This window comes from Mustela putorius, unplaced genomic scaffold (assembly GCF_011764305.1).
Source record: "Mustela putorius furo isolate JIRA1106 unplaced genomic scaffold, ASM1176430v1.1 tig00003898_pilon_pilon_pilon, whole genome shotgun sequence".
NCBI lineage: Eukaryota > Metazoa > Chordata > Mammalia > Carnivora > Mustelidae > Mustela > Mustela putorius.
In genome coordinates, this window is record NW_025422047.1 from 17505078 (window position 1) to 17519885 (window position 14808).

The 14808-nt window shown below is 44.7% G+C and overlaps 1 protein-coding gene across 2 annotated transcripts in view; it reads left to right on the plus strand.

Moving 5' to 3' along the window:
- TMOD2 (tropomodulin 2) overlaps positions 1-14808 on the plus strand; it is a 70500-nt gene that overhangs the window by 27591 nt on the left and 28101 nt on the right. For both annotated transcript variants that reach the window (XM_004755423.3, XM_045067674.1), the window contains 3 exons: positions 7445-7639; positions 9149-9305; positions 13820-13942. In XM_004755423.3, the coding sequence (XP_004755480.1) occupies positions 7514-7639; positions 9149-9305; positions 13820-13942 (406 nt within the window). In that variant the 5' untranslated portion in view covers positions 7445-7513. The remainder of the gene's footprint in view (positions 1-7444; positions 7640-9148; positions 9306-13819; positions 13943-14808) is intronic.

A 14808-nucleotide genomic window follows, 5' to 3' on the forward strand; every position in this document is an offset into this window, starting at 1 on the left:
TTCTTCTCCACAGTATGTCTGTATTTTGTATTAAACAATAGTAATTGGCTCTCCCCCAAATCTTCAAGTCAAAGTTGTGCTCCAGGAGGATGCACTCCTTTTTTTTTTCCTCTGGCTTTGACACCCCCTCATTTATGCAATTTGTCTTAACAGGTACTGTTACATAGTATTAACATGTTATTGTAACTACTCGACCTACTAAACTGTAAACTTGGTTGAGGCACAGGGTATCATTTATTTAGTTCACTGCTGTTGTCCCAGTGGTATCTGGAAATCATGGACTTTCAGCAGATACTTGTTGAATGAATATGTAAACCTGAGCTTGCAAAGCCTAAGAATATAAAGAATTACCATGTTGACCCTGTCCTCTGGGAATTCATGGTATAGTTGAAGAGAAAACCATATATGTAACAAACATGAAAAAATAACGAGAGACCAAGAGATGAACACCAAATTGGTGACATAGGCAATGTGAATTTAGGAAGAGGAGATGGGACGCCTGGGTGGCTCAGTTGGTTAAGTGGCTGCCTTCGGCTCAGGTCATGATCCCAGCGTCCTGGGATCGAGTCCCACATCGGGCTCCTTGCTTGGCAGGGAGCCTGCTTCTCCTTCTCCCTCTGCCTCTGCCTGCCACTCTGTCTGCCTGTGCTTGCTCTCGCTTCTCTCTCTATGGCAAATAAATAAATAAAATCTTTTAAAAAAAATTATAAAAAAAAAATTAAAAAAATTAAAAAAAAAAAAAAGGAAGAGGAGCAATTTCTGTGGTCGTAGGTGGCCTCAAAAATTTCCATGACACAGAGTAGAGGCACTGCATATAGTGGAATGAGCTCTGGACCGGGGGTCACTTCACCTCTGGGCTCATTTTCTTCATTTGCATTTGTGGGATGCCTACTTTGGGTCAAGACTTGTGTTGGGGCACCTGGGTGGCTCAGTAGGTAAACTGTCTGCCTTTGGCTCAGGTTATGATTCCAGGGTCCTGAAATGGAGCCCCGCGTCTTGCTCCCTGCTCAGTGGGAAGCCTGCTTCTCCCTCTCCCCACTGCCGTGCTCGCTTTCTCTGTCTCTCTCTCTCTCTCTCTCTCCCAAATAAGTAAATAAAAAAACAAAAAACAAAAAAAAAAAAACCTTGTGTTGGGGAGCCAGAATTATAACAGTGACTAAAACTGATACAGTCCCCACCCTCCCAGAGATTAGCAAGGAAGATGGAGATAAAACAAGCAATGGTGATAAAGTCAAGAGCAGTGATCAAGGGGTATGCCACAGGGGAGAGAAGTGACCCAGATCTTGTCTTGGTGTCTGAACAAGTCCTCCCTGAGGAACTGAAGATTACATGAGACCAGAAGATGAATATGACAGTATTCGGCCAAGGAAGGTGGGGGTCACTAGTACTCTGAGCAGAGCGAGCGGCATAAGGCACGATCCCGGAATTGGAAGTGGTCCAGGAGGCTGGAGCCAGGAGGAGATGGGGAGTGTGGTGCAGGATGAGGCTGATGAGGAGGACCGGGGCCAGACTGTGAATCTGATTCTTATCCTCCAGGCAGTGGGAAGCCCTGGAGAATTTTAAGTAATGGGGCAAAGTTGTTTAAAAAGGTCACTTTGGCTATTTACATGGAGAATGGATGGAGAGTGGGTAAGGCTGGATGTGGCAGAGCAGACAAGTCTGGTGGGTGGATTCTAACATGTTTAGGGAAGGACAGAACTTGGTGATTAATGGGGAGGGGGAGGAGACAAGGAAAAGATGGTGTCAAGGATGGCTCCCTGGTTGATGAGAGTCCTCAGAGGTGCTTGAGGGAGCCAAGTGAAGTTGTTGGCAGCTGGAAATATTTGGATCTAGCCCTCAGGAATGAAGTCTAGGACAAAGGTATGGATTTGGGGGGTCTTTAACATATGGATTATAGTTAAAAGTTTGGAGGCAGTGAGTTCTGCCAGGGAGAATGATAGTGTGTGAAGAGAAATTCTAAAACAGGACCATGGGGGTGCCTGGGTGGTTCAGTGGGTTAAAGCCTCTGCCTTTGGCTCAGGTCATGATCCCAGGGTTCTGGGATGGAGTCCCACATTGGCTCTCTGCTCAGCAGGGAGCCTGTTTCCTTCTCTCTCTCTCTCTCTGCCTACTTGTGATCTCTCTCTCTGTCTCTCTGTCAAATAAATAAATAAAATCTTTAAAAAAAAATAATAAAACAGGACTATGGAGGATGCCAGCATTTCAAATGCAGGAAGAGGAATTGCCTCAAGAAACCGAGACAGAGTGACCAGGGAAGTGAGGAAAAACCGTCTCTGCCACCAGACTGGGTGATCTTCAAGGCCTCAGTCATCTCTGACATGCTATGGTCCTGCAGAGCTGGGATTTGAGCCAGATCTCAAAAGCAAAGCACATGGATAGGCCATGAGAACAGAGAAGGGCATTCCAAGGAATATTACTGTATCAGCCAAAGTCCCAACAAGAAACAGAGGACACACTCAAACTGAATAATTTGAAGAAGTTTTTAATAAAGAGGCTATTCACAAAGTTGTGGGGTGAGTTTCGGGAATGCAGGACAGCAGAACTCAGGCGCGGGCCACAACAGAGGCCCTTCCACCCCAGGCCTAGGGTTCGCTGAAGGGGAGAGCAGCTGAGAATGAGGAGCTACTTGAGAGGAGCTGTGGCCTTCTGGACCAGCTTCCTCCCTCTCTCCCTGCCCTCTGGCTTCTCACCAGGACCGGCTGTTGGCCAAATGTGCACCTGAAAGCAAGAGAGCCCGTGGGGGCAGTTTGAATATGTTATGTTCCTGGGGCACAGAGCAAGGCAGAGAGTGGATGTAGAGGGGCAAACAGAAGACATCAAAAACAATTATCTTGAGAAATGGAAATATATGGGGAAGAGAGTGTCTTCGTTTTCTGTTGCTGCTGTCACAAATTCAGTGGCTTCAGGCAACGAGGATTTGTTACATTGCAGTTATGGAGGTCAGAAACCAAGACTGGTGTCACTGCCTAACGTCAAGGTGTCAGCAGGTCTGTGCTCCTTTCTGAAAGCTCTGGAAGAGAATGCATTTCCCTTTTTTCCCCCAGCTTCTAGAGGCCAGCCGCATGTCCTGGCTCTCAGCCCCTTCCTCTGTCGTCTTCAGAGCCAGGAATCACATCACTGGACCCTCTGCTCCTGTCATCACACCTCCTCTGGCTCTCCTGCCTGCCTCTTCCATCTTTTAAGAGCCCTTGTAATTCTGTTGGACCCACCCGGATAATCCAGGATAATCTCCCTATTTTAAGATCCTTTATTTAACCCACCTGGTCCCTTTTGCCATGTAAAGTAGCGTATCCCCAGGTCCCAGAGGATTCCAGCTTGGACATAGGTAGGGGGTCATTATCCTGCCTGTCACAGGGAGCCAATAAGCCTTCTGTCTGGAGGAGAGTAACTCCCTGGGAAATTAATGAAGACCGTAAGTAAGCAGAAAGTGCAAACTGAAGCCAAATTGTGGGAGTTTGGGATGTTAGACTGTCTGAATTTCATTCTGTAGACAAGAGGGAGCCATTGTAAGTCCTTACCCAGAGAACTGGCTTTTTAGCAGTGTAAAGAGAGATGACCCGATTGTGGTGTTCTGGTGGCTCAGAGGGAAGAACAGAAACCATTCAAGATGCTGTTGGAGTACTTCAGGCCCAAAGGACAGAGGTGCAAAACAAGAGTGACAGGAAGAGGGGTGGTGTGAAAGGTTCTGTGCAGTCAGAATCTGCAGGAGATGCTAACCAGGTGGCCATGGAAAGAGGGGGGAGAATCAAAGGGTGGTCCAAGTTTTTAAAGTGAGTGACTGGTAAATTAATGATAGGATCTAGAAAATCAGGAGAGTAAGTCAGTTTCATAGAAAAATGTGAAGTTAGGATGATAGCTTTAGAATCCTGAACTAGAAGTACAAATAGAATCTTACCAGGCCTAAGATATCACCAATTGAAAACACACCAATATTTTATGTACCACTAAGGAAAAAATGCTGCCAACTAAAATATGATACATGCTTCCTTAAAAACATAATTTTCGGGGCACTTAGTGGCTCAGTCATTAAGCGTCTGCCTTCGGCTCAGGTCACGATCCCAGGGTCCTGTAATCAAGCCCCAGGTGAAACTCCCTGCTTGGTGGGAAGCCTGCTTCTCCCTCTCCCACTCTCCCTGTTTGTGTTCCCTCTTTTGCTGTCTGTCTCTGTGCCATGTAAATAAGTAAAAAAATAAATCTTTAAATATATATATATATGTATATATATACATATATATATATAATTTTCACTTTATTGAAAGAATAGTTTTAGACTTACAGAGACTTTTTTGAAATCTTTTAACTTACATACAACAAATTGCATATATGTAAAGTGTAGAGTTTGCTAAGTATAAACGTATGCATGCACCTGTGAAACCACTACAATCAAGGTGGTGAATAAGCATATAGCATATGTAAAGCTCAGAATTTTCTTTATGTCCCTTCATGATCCCTCCCTTTACCCATCTCTACCTCTTTCTCTTCCATCCCCAACCAACTATGACTTTGTTTTCTGTCATATAAATTACAGTCTCTAGCATTTTAGATACATGGAGCCATACCCAATGCATTCTTTTGGGTCTGGCTTCTTTCATTAGTTTAATTATTTTGATGTTCATCCACGTCGATACGTGTTTCAGTAGTTTATTCCTTTTTACTTCCCAGTAGTTTCCGTTATGTGGATATACCATGTTTTTTTATCCATTCACCCACCAATGATCATTCAGTTTACTTATAGATTTTGGCTATTTGAAATAAAGCTTCTATGAATAGATTTTTTTTTAATTATAGATCACACCAGGCATAGAAAAGGAAGATACAATTGAAACGAATTGGTTAATATTCTTAAAAGTTCTTCACCATTTAGAGTGTAACTTTTTGTATCGCTTTTTGATTCACAATAACGAATGTCTTTTTTTTTTAAGCTTTATTTATTTATTTATTTGACAGAGAGAGATCACAAGTAGACAGAGAGGCAGGCAGAGAGAGAGAGAGAGAGAGAAGCAGGCTCCCTGCTGAGCAGAGAGCCCGACGCGGGACTGGATCCCAGGACCCCGAGATCATGACCTGAGCCGAAGGCAGCGGCTTAACCCACTGAGCCACCCAGGCGCCCCGAATGTCTTTTTTTTCCATCCAGTATTGCCGCTGCACCATCAAGAGTGGTCTTTTTTTTTTTTTTTTTTTTAAACCTGTGAAAGAGCTAAAAGCCATTAATGCTGGGCTTTTAAGACCACTTAGTAATTATGTGGCACTAGCTTAAGCTGCATCTTCCTTTGGGAGCATTGCTAAACATCCCTGAGTTGCCACCTGTCTCACTCCCTCCCCTTTAGGTTTCAAAAGAGTGGTCCACTATTTTTACAAGTCCCTGGATTTTTTGTTCTGTTTTGTTTTCCGAATCCCTGACACCCATTCTTCTAGTTTTGAAGCTGGTGCTTTTGCTATTATGCATTCATAAGCAATGTCAGGGACATCTTGACTGCTGTTGGGCCCACAGTAATCGTAGGATCATCAATTGTAAAACACATCTGAATTTCAGAATGTTAAATGTGGGAAACTGTGTAACATCAAGTCCATTAAGAAGGATGGTTCAGCCAGTTCATTTGATGGTTAAGGGCCTGGCAGATTTGGGTCTGTGCCCAGTGTCACATGATAAATTAGTGGTAACTGGGACCAAAACAGAGTACCCATGATCTAATTGGTCTCTGACTTTAGTGAGATGGTTTTGGGGGGAGAGTTCTGTTTATTTGTTCATTTTACTGTACTATAGCAACAGAAGATTAAAAGAAGGTTGGCCAGTGGAAAAGACAGTTACATTGTACATAGAAAAGATATCTAAACAGAAAACCACAAACTTGAATGTAGTGAGCAGTTGAATTAGAGAAGGAAGCAACATTCTAATAACTGTTCATTGGCTCACCTTCAACTGGTCTCTTCCTATGCCAACCCATTCTTTATTCTTACCTTTTGAATTGCTTTATGTAAAAAACTGGCTTCTCAGATGATTCCTCTGTTTTAAACATCTGTAGTGGCTCCCATTTCCAACAGAATAGATAGAGCCCAGGTTCGTTGGCAGGGATTATAAGGAAGGCCCTTCACAAATGTCCCTTTCTTGACTTAGTTCTTTCCTCTCCCGGTCGCACACCAACCATTCACCAACACACCAACATCCACCTTCTTATCTTTGTGCCTATGTTTATAATGTTCCTTTTTTCTGGAATAACCCTTTCCCACCCACATCCCCACTATGGTCTCTTCCTTCAAGGCTCAAAGGCAACCTCCTTTTCACAGTTTCCCCTTAACCTCCCTCCCCCACTTTACCCAATGATTACTTCCTCGTGTGTTTTTAGACCTATTTTATGCTTTACTTCTATTATAGCACTTATCAAATGGCATTATCTCTATTTGTGTGTCTCACTGAGCTGTGATCTTCTTGAAGAAGGGGTCACGTCTCGTTCATCTTTAGGTTCCTGCTTTCTAGGTGTGTGCCTGGCAAACAGCAGGTGCACAGCAAATACTAATTGTCTTAAAAGATCTGATTGAGTTTAATATTGCCTAGGGAGAAACACAATCAGCTAAGTGCCTTGCTATTTCCTAAATGCAATATTATCCTTCTAGAGGAGAGATGGAAAATCCTTTGCAAGAAAGATGGGATTGAGTGAGAATTACATTCCGAATGGAAGTTTAGCAGTGAGGTAGTATAAAAGAAGGGGTTGAAAGGAGAGCGGACCAGAGGTTTAATGAACTAGGCAGCGTGACTAAGGACACAAAAAAACACGGGACTAGAAAGAGAACAGGAGACCGGGGGAAGAACAAAAAGAGAGGAGAAGTGTGGAGAGACTATGCAGTCAGGATGTTAGGATCTTACTGAGATTAATTGCAGGGAGTTACTGGACAATGCTTTCTCACATGGACGTTCCAAACTCTCTTTCCTGAATGAGCCCCATTTTGTATTCTTCACATCACTCTCTCCCTGAAAAGACACAAGTATGCTTCTTACGAAGGCCTTACAATTAGCTCATTGTTTTTCTCTGTTTTCTATGGAAAGCTGGAGGAGGCAGAGTAGTGTGGTGGAAAGGCGCCCTGCACGCTGGGAACCAGGAGGTCTGGCACATGGCAGCTCTGGAGCCTCGAGCGAGGCACTTAGCCACCTTTGCCTCAGAATCTTTGCCTGTCAGATTGGATAGTAGTATCTGTGCAGGCTTCCTTTCTGAGGTGTTTGTAAAGATTTAAGTAAGTGAAAGAGTACACATGGAAACCCATTCTAAGCTGTCAGGTCACAGAGGAAGGACAGAGAGGAAAGAACTAATTCTGCAAATGGAGGTGGTATGACCGTTTTGTGGAAACCTTTGTCCAATAAAGACTCCATTGGCAGATAGCACAGGCTTTGTCTCCTGTGAATAAGTCCTGTTTGCTGAGTACGATCATGGTGTTTCTTTCTGATTGGTAGTATTCTGAAGTCTCAGGAGGCTGGCCTGTTTAAATGTCTGCGACCCATGAGAAGGACATATAAGAAGCCATGGCACTCCCTTTTCAAAAAGAGCTGGAGAAATACAAGAACATTGATGAAGATGAGCTTCTTGGCAAACTCTCAGAAGAGGAACTGAAACAGTTGGAAAATGTTCTCGATGACCTGGATCCCAAGGTTCGTGAGCTACAACGGAAACATCGTGGTCAGCGGTAGTAGGGATAAATGGTGTGGCTTGGTCCTTAAACAATAGTGTAGAAATCCCTTAGCTCCAAATACACATTCCTTGTTCTTTCCCTGATTGGTTCTTGACCACTTACTCTGACAGATTCATAAAGAAACTCAGTAGCTACGTCTACGATAGGATATGGCAAATTTCTCAAAAACCAATTTAATGTAAATGGTAAAACATATTTTCCATTGCTTGAGAAAGGACTACTTTGACTTAGGGAAGAAGAAAGGAAAGAGGAGAAGCGAACAAATCTTACCAAATTTCTTCTTTGAGGTCTTATACTCTACTAGGCACAGAAACCCTAGGGGTAAATTATATTACTCCCATTTCATAAACGAGGGGAACAGATGCGAAGAAGTAATTTACAGAAGAGCTCATACTAGTAACCTCAGAGATGCTATTTAAACCAGGCCTTAACCCCCCAAGTAGATATTTTTTATACTTCTTTTTTTTAAATGCATAAATAACTAGAAATCTTTGGTGATCTCACAACAATGGAGATGTTTGAATTATAACAACAAAATCATGTATTTAAGTGGAGATTCTAATATTTTCATGAGTTCTTGAAAAACAAAGTAGCTTGTTACAGTGTTTGTTTCGCAAGCACTTTCTTCAGTCCTGATGGTATTTTCTTATAATTAGAATCCGAGGCATCCAAAGTAGTGATTTTACTATAAAGAAAAATATCACTAAAAATTATATATACGATGTGCTGATATGCCACACACTTTGGGTATTTTATTTACTTTTAAAAATGTTTTTATCTTTGATAGACATTGGGGAGTGTATGTGATGTAATGAGCACCGAGTATTATATAAGTCTGACAGACCTGTACCCTTGAACCAAAGAATATGGATACGTTATTTTTAAATTAAAAAAAAATAGATTAAAAATAAATAACCCAAAACACAGCCTTAAAAAAAAAGTTTTTATGCTTAAACATTAAGGAAGGAGTCGTTCAGCTCAGTCAAGCAGGTGTCAGCATCTACCCTAATACTTGCTTATGTGCTGGGTGATTTCCCAGGAAATAGGCTAGAAATAAGAGAGTATAGCCATGTTGGCTCCTTGTTAGTGTCTGTATGCCTGCTTGGGAGAAGGTTGGATAGAGATCTGGCCAAACCCAAGTGTGATCTACGAGGAAGGAGGCCATGGAGGATGCCTGGCCTTTTGCTACCACATTCTAGAATGCAGCTCTGAAGACCCAGAGATGGCTCTGGCTGGCTGTATTCTGCCTGTGTGCTTGGCGGTGGCTCCCTCTCAGCATAGGAGGTTAGAGTAGGTAGGGCCTCAGGGACGTGCCAGAGTTCCCAGCCCTCAGTGCACACCTGCATCTCTGCACAAGTGTCCTCCTCCCTGCCTTGCCCATAGACAGCAGGGCCAGGGATGGGGTCCAAGTCCCAGAGTGTCAGTAGGGTGAACACCATCCTTCCTGCTCACATGTCTGTTTCGTTAGAGCGCACTTCTACCAGCTGGATTCCGACAGAAAGACCAGACCCAGAAAGCAGCCACCGGCCCGTTTGACCGTGAACACCTCCTCATGTACCTGGAGAAGGAGGCTTTGGAACAGAAGGACAGGGAAGACTTTGTGCCCTTCACTGGAGAAAAGAAAGGTAAGGACTCCAGGCACCACGTCCTGGGACTAAGGTACTCCTCATGTCTTGTCACGGGGGGTCCAGCAAGTGAACTGACCTAGAAGTGGGAAAGAAGCCAAGCACTGGATTCATTAGTAAAAAGAATCATGGCTGGTAGAGACACGTCAGTATACTTTTGTCCAGACCTATAGATTGTGTACCACCCAAGAGTGGACCCTGACATAAACTATGGACTTTGGGTAATAACGATGGCAGCGTAGGTTTCATCAGTTGGGACAAACGTTGCGCTCTGCTGCAGGATGTCATGGGGGGGTTGTAAGCATGGGAGAAGGACTATATGGCAGCCGTCTATACTGTCCTCTACACACCTAAAACTGCTCTGAAGAAATAAGGTTTGTTAGTTACCAAAAAAAATTCTAAAAGAATAATATGAGAATATAGATGCTAATTAAATTAATGCTCAAGGTACTCAAATTAGTTCTATGAAAAATATCTGAAGCCCCAAAGCAAAAGCTCTGGCAGTGTGAGGTGTTATGCCTGAGAGAAGGTCCGGTAGGCATTGGTGCGTTGCTCTTAGCCTGAGCCTTTACCAACTGCAGATGTCCACTCCAGGCCTTTCTGTTCCATGTCTAGGATAGCTGTGGCACCAGACCCCTAACCTAAGATGCTACTGTTATACACCAATGCAGTCAAGCATTCCCTCATCCAGCATTTACCAAGCACCTGCTCTGTGCAGAACCATGTGCCAGGTGTTGGCACCATAGTGCATAAGTTCCTGCCTTGCCCTCAGGGAGTTTCTGGTCTAGTGAGAGAAGCTCTGTGGTTGTCCTGGAGAGGCTCCAAGGAGCAAAGGGATGTTCCTCCATGCCGGGACTGAGTTCAGAACCAATACAGGGAAAACAGTCCGCCTTAGCTCCCAACCCCGGGCTCCCCTTGGGACGAAAAGTAGTTACCAAGAGCCTGTGTGGTTTCCTCAGCTACAGAGAGGGACTTGGGCCTGCAGATCCTAACGGAATCATCTATAACCTCATGGCAACGACAGTCTTTTCAAAATGCATCAGATCATGTTGGTTCCCTGCTTGAAGCCTCAAAGCCTCACTGTGGTCCTCAGCACCCAGAAAGAGCTCGCCTTACCCACTTCTCTGATCACCTTCCCCTTCCCCTGCCAAGCCTCAGCCCCGCCATCTGTGTTCAGGTCCCCAAAACTGCCGATCTCTTTTCCCACCCCGGGGTCTGCTCATGATCTCTTCCCTCTGACCCACATCCCCAGTTTTCACATTCTATAAGTCTGAGGTTAAACACCAGGGCTTCGGGCTTTCTTTTCCTGACCCTTCTGTCTAAAATAGATCCCTTCTCTCTGCCATGACACTCATGGATTGCTTTCATGGCGCTACGTTCATCGTTTGGTTTATTTACTTTGGGTTTTGTGCATTTCCCACCTAAGATGAGGTCTCCACTGTGGGATTGTGTCTCTCTATGGGGGCATCTATGCCCCCCAGCATAGATGCTGGCCCAGGGCAGGCTCTTGAGAAATACAGGTTCGATGACCGCTCCCTGGGAGCATATGAACGGGGCCTTGGGCAGCAGGAGCACGCTTCCTCAGCGGGCGTGAGTCCAAGGCTGCTGCCTTCTGTTACGTGACATCTGGCTCTCCTCTGAATCGTTCTCATTTGATGGATCGTGCACCACTGATCATGTCAATTTATTAAGAAAGTGACGTTGGACAGTGAAATATTGGGCAGATAACTAAGGATTGCCATAGAAATAGGAGCTGTCTCTATGGCAGTATAGCTGCTATTGGACTGAGTTCATTGTGAAAGAAAAGTTACAATGTCAAATCTTCAATAAAATCCCAACAAACATCCAGTATTAGGGTAGTGACAATAATAAGGGGAAAGCTTTGTCTCTTCTTCTCAGAGTCAAGGTCTGAGGAACAATCACAGTAAATTATCTCTTGATCCACATTAATCTGCAGGAGATTCACAGGGGAGCGAGGAAAGCAGGGGCAGTCTGAGTAGTAAATGGGGAGACAAAAGGGGTACACAGTTGCCCGGTGTAGCTTAGGAGAAGGTTGGAAATAACACTGTTGGGCAAAATGCTCAGAGAGCAAGTTTTCCAGACGGAGCAGAGGGAATAGAGTAGAACATGCAGACCCCCCCACACACACACCAAAAGGACCAGTGGGTGATCTGGAGGCAGTGGAAGCTACAGTAAAGGTCTCAGGGGAGGGTATGCAACCTCAGCTCTGAACACCGTGTGTACTAAGCCCTCAGGTGCCTGGGCCACGTTTTACTCTCTGCAGTGGCTTTATGCACTTAGAACTTGTTGGTTGCCCGCCAACCCCCCCTAAGAGTGGGTGTGCAGCAGCAGTTGTCCTAAAGTTCAAAAGCTGTGGGCCCCCTGTGCACATGGTATTGAGGGTAACCCTGAACACTCATGGGAAGGTGGAATGTAGACATCTCGGTAACTCTGGAACCAAAGTCATTGGAGCCACAAAGAAAATGCTTCAGGTTGCAGATACTCTGAAAAAGGAGTCTGGGATAAACCCCAGTGTCTGAAATGCTGTTGATTGGTTATTTTCTTTTCCATTTTCTATCTTCTGGCCATTCTCCTTGCATTTTTCATTAAGCTCCAGTGTATTTTCTTTCTTTCTGGGAAAGGTGGCAGTTTACATGATGGGGAGGCAGGAAGCAGGGTGATGGTCAGTGGAGGAGACATCGTGGCCAGGATACCCCAGTCTGACCACAAGCAGTGGTATTGCCCTAGGGTGCCCATTGCTGCCTGGTCCCTGATTTCATGTCTAGCCATTTGAAGATCTGGTCAGCTATCAAGAAGTCAGCATCCCCTGCAACCAGGGACAGCTATTGGAGAGGATTTATGAAGGAGAGTTACTGACTTTGGGTTTGACTTTTACCTTTCCAGTAGGAGTGGGGAGGGCTGACCAGCCAGAGAGATCTGGAAACAGTGTTGGTCTCCATTGCCTGAACCAGGAGCCAGCTCTGTGTTCTACCCAAGATGACAAAGAGAAGGCAGTAGAAGGTTGAGTCTATAGGGAACTCCAAAGATCAAACTGGAGGAGACCAGTTTCAAAAGATTATGCCAAGAAGTAAGAGCAGCTCCAGAAAAGAAATGAAGAGTGAAAAGGTGGCAGGAATTGGAAAAGAGTGTAAGCAGGTTTGGAGTATTGCTATGGCAACTCTGGGATGTCTTAGGTTTCCCCTAATGAGTCATTGCACGCGTGGGATGTGGGTACGTCGTGCAGGCTGAAAGTTAGGAGCAGGTAATATGCCATCCTCCCAGCGATGTGATCTTCAGAGGTTGGGGCTGAGGAGGTAGGGCATAGATGTCAGCATATTCAGAAGTAAGGCCGGGGCAAAACAAATGGAATCTGACTGCGAGGACGAAGTGGGAGGTGAAGGCAGAGTATCCCCATGTGGGAAGCACATTGTACCTTGCTGTTCACAGACCTCTACAACTTCTAAACACGTCAAACCCGAGTTCTCCTTTTGTATCTGACTTCCTTTGGTATGTCTGGAGAATAGCTGTATCTCCGGGTCACTACGCTACTCCAAGTGACCCCAGATAGAGCATCCTAGTGGTCTCCAATCTCAGTCTAGCAAGGAGAACTCAGAGAGCTCTAGTTTGTCCCTCAGGAACCCCTGGGGCTGTGTGGCTGACTCTGCCTCCAGTATTTGCAGGATCCAAGGGAAGAATACAAATAGAAGCCCATGTGCCATTTTTAATAAATGTTTAAAAACTAGTAAACTGTTAAAATATGTTCTATCCCGTTACACATACACCTAGAAGCCCAGGATTCTTGGGCTTCCAAAAGTTCCATGCAAGCATATGGGTCTGTCCTACACTGCTAGAGCCTCACACATATTTGACACCCAGCCTACAGATTGAAGCTTCATTCATCTCACCCACAAATAAACTCCCTTTGGCCTGGGGGTGTCTACTCCGGCAATGTGACATGCCTTTGGGAGGATGGACATGGGGAAGGGATGCATACAGGCCCTGGAAGCAAGTTCAGGGGTCTTTGAGCAGGGAATTCCAGGGTCCTAGATGCCTGGAGCGGAGCCTAGCAGGTGGGATTCTCAGTGGGAATGTCCCTTTGGCCCCATGACTTCTCCCTTGCTGTGGGGAGAAGGGAGATTGCAGGAGAGGAGGACCACAGTGGGCCCTATAAAGCAAGGGGCCCATGGCAGGGCCTCTCTTGCCCAGGTCTAAGGGCAATGCTGGCAATCCATAGTAGAGAGGTAGAAACCACCGTTTCCTTCTACATTTAAGGACCATAGTCTCCTCACATCTCTGTGTTGCAGAATGCAGGATTCCTCCTCTGATGTTCCCTCCCTCTAATGGTGGATTAATGATACTGACATTATCCCAGCAATGAAGGAATCCCAGTTGGGTGTGCAATGGGCTTAAGGTTTGGCTCTCAGTGGCTCTCAGAACTGCATTGTCTGGTCAGTCCTTTTACCCTGCCTTGGTCAGCAGCACAGTGTGGTTTTTGTTTTTCTTCTGATTTAAAGGGAGAGTCTTCATCCCCAAAGAAAAGCCCATAGAAACTCGTAAAGAAGAAAAAGTGACCCTTGACCCAGAACTGGAAGAAGCTTTGGCCAGTGCCTCCGACACCGAACTCTATGATCTTGCAGGTTAGTCCTCAGCTCTGGGACACTTTTCTGTCTAGCTCTGGACCTTCAGGCACACACTGGCAGCAGCCTCTGAGCTTCTTAATAACTACTCATCAATATTGCAATACCAGGTGACTTCGGCTTGTATGTAGCCATAAGACTGGGCAGAAGTGACTTCACCTCCCTAAGCAAATCTTACTTTGCTGTATCTCAGCTGTAAAATGTAAAATCCTATCTCAGCTATAAAATGCCCTAATAATACCCTTCCTACGAAATTCAAGAGTTAGAGAAACCAAAAAGAAGGAATCTAAAAGAGTGTTGCAAACTTAAACAATGAAATAATAGCCCTTCCTCTAAGAAGCTTTCACATTTGGCATTTTATCACATTTTACCATCACAAAGCATCCATGAAGTTCCTGCTCTTCCCCATTGTCACTGTTCCATTTTAATTGCCAGGAAGAGGGCTGTTTGCCTAACCACAGAACAGGAGTTATTTACCACTACACCCACACAGTAATGAAAGCCACATTCAGCCCGATCTGCTCATCTTTGTCTAGCTTTCTAAACAGTAGCAACAAAATAATAATTGGTGTTATTATTTGAATTGGTTACACATGCAGAGAGACAAAACACACATGGTATAAATGAATGGATAGACAAGATGGCGCTAGACGTGGTAGACAATGGGTAGACTAGATGGCACTAGATTAGGGGTCTGCAATCTGCGACCTGCCTCCTGGGCTTGTAAATAAACTTTTATTGGAACATAGCAACAACGACAAAAGAATGTCATGAAAGTAAGTTTCTCACCCTAATCAAGTCCTCTACCATTTCTACTATATCACTGGAGAAAGATCCCATGCATCTACCAGCATATTTATGCATCC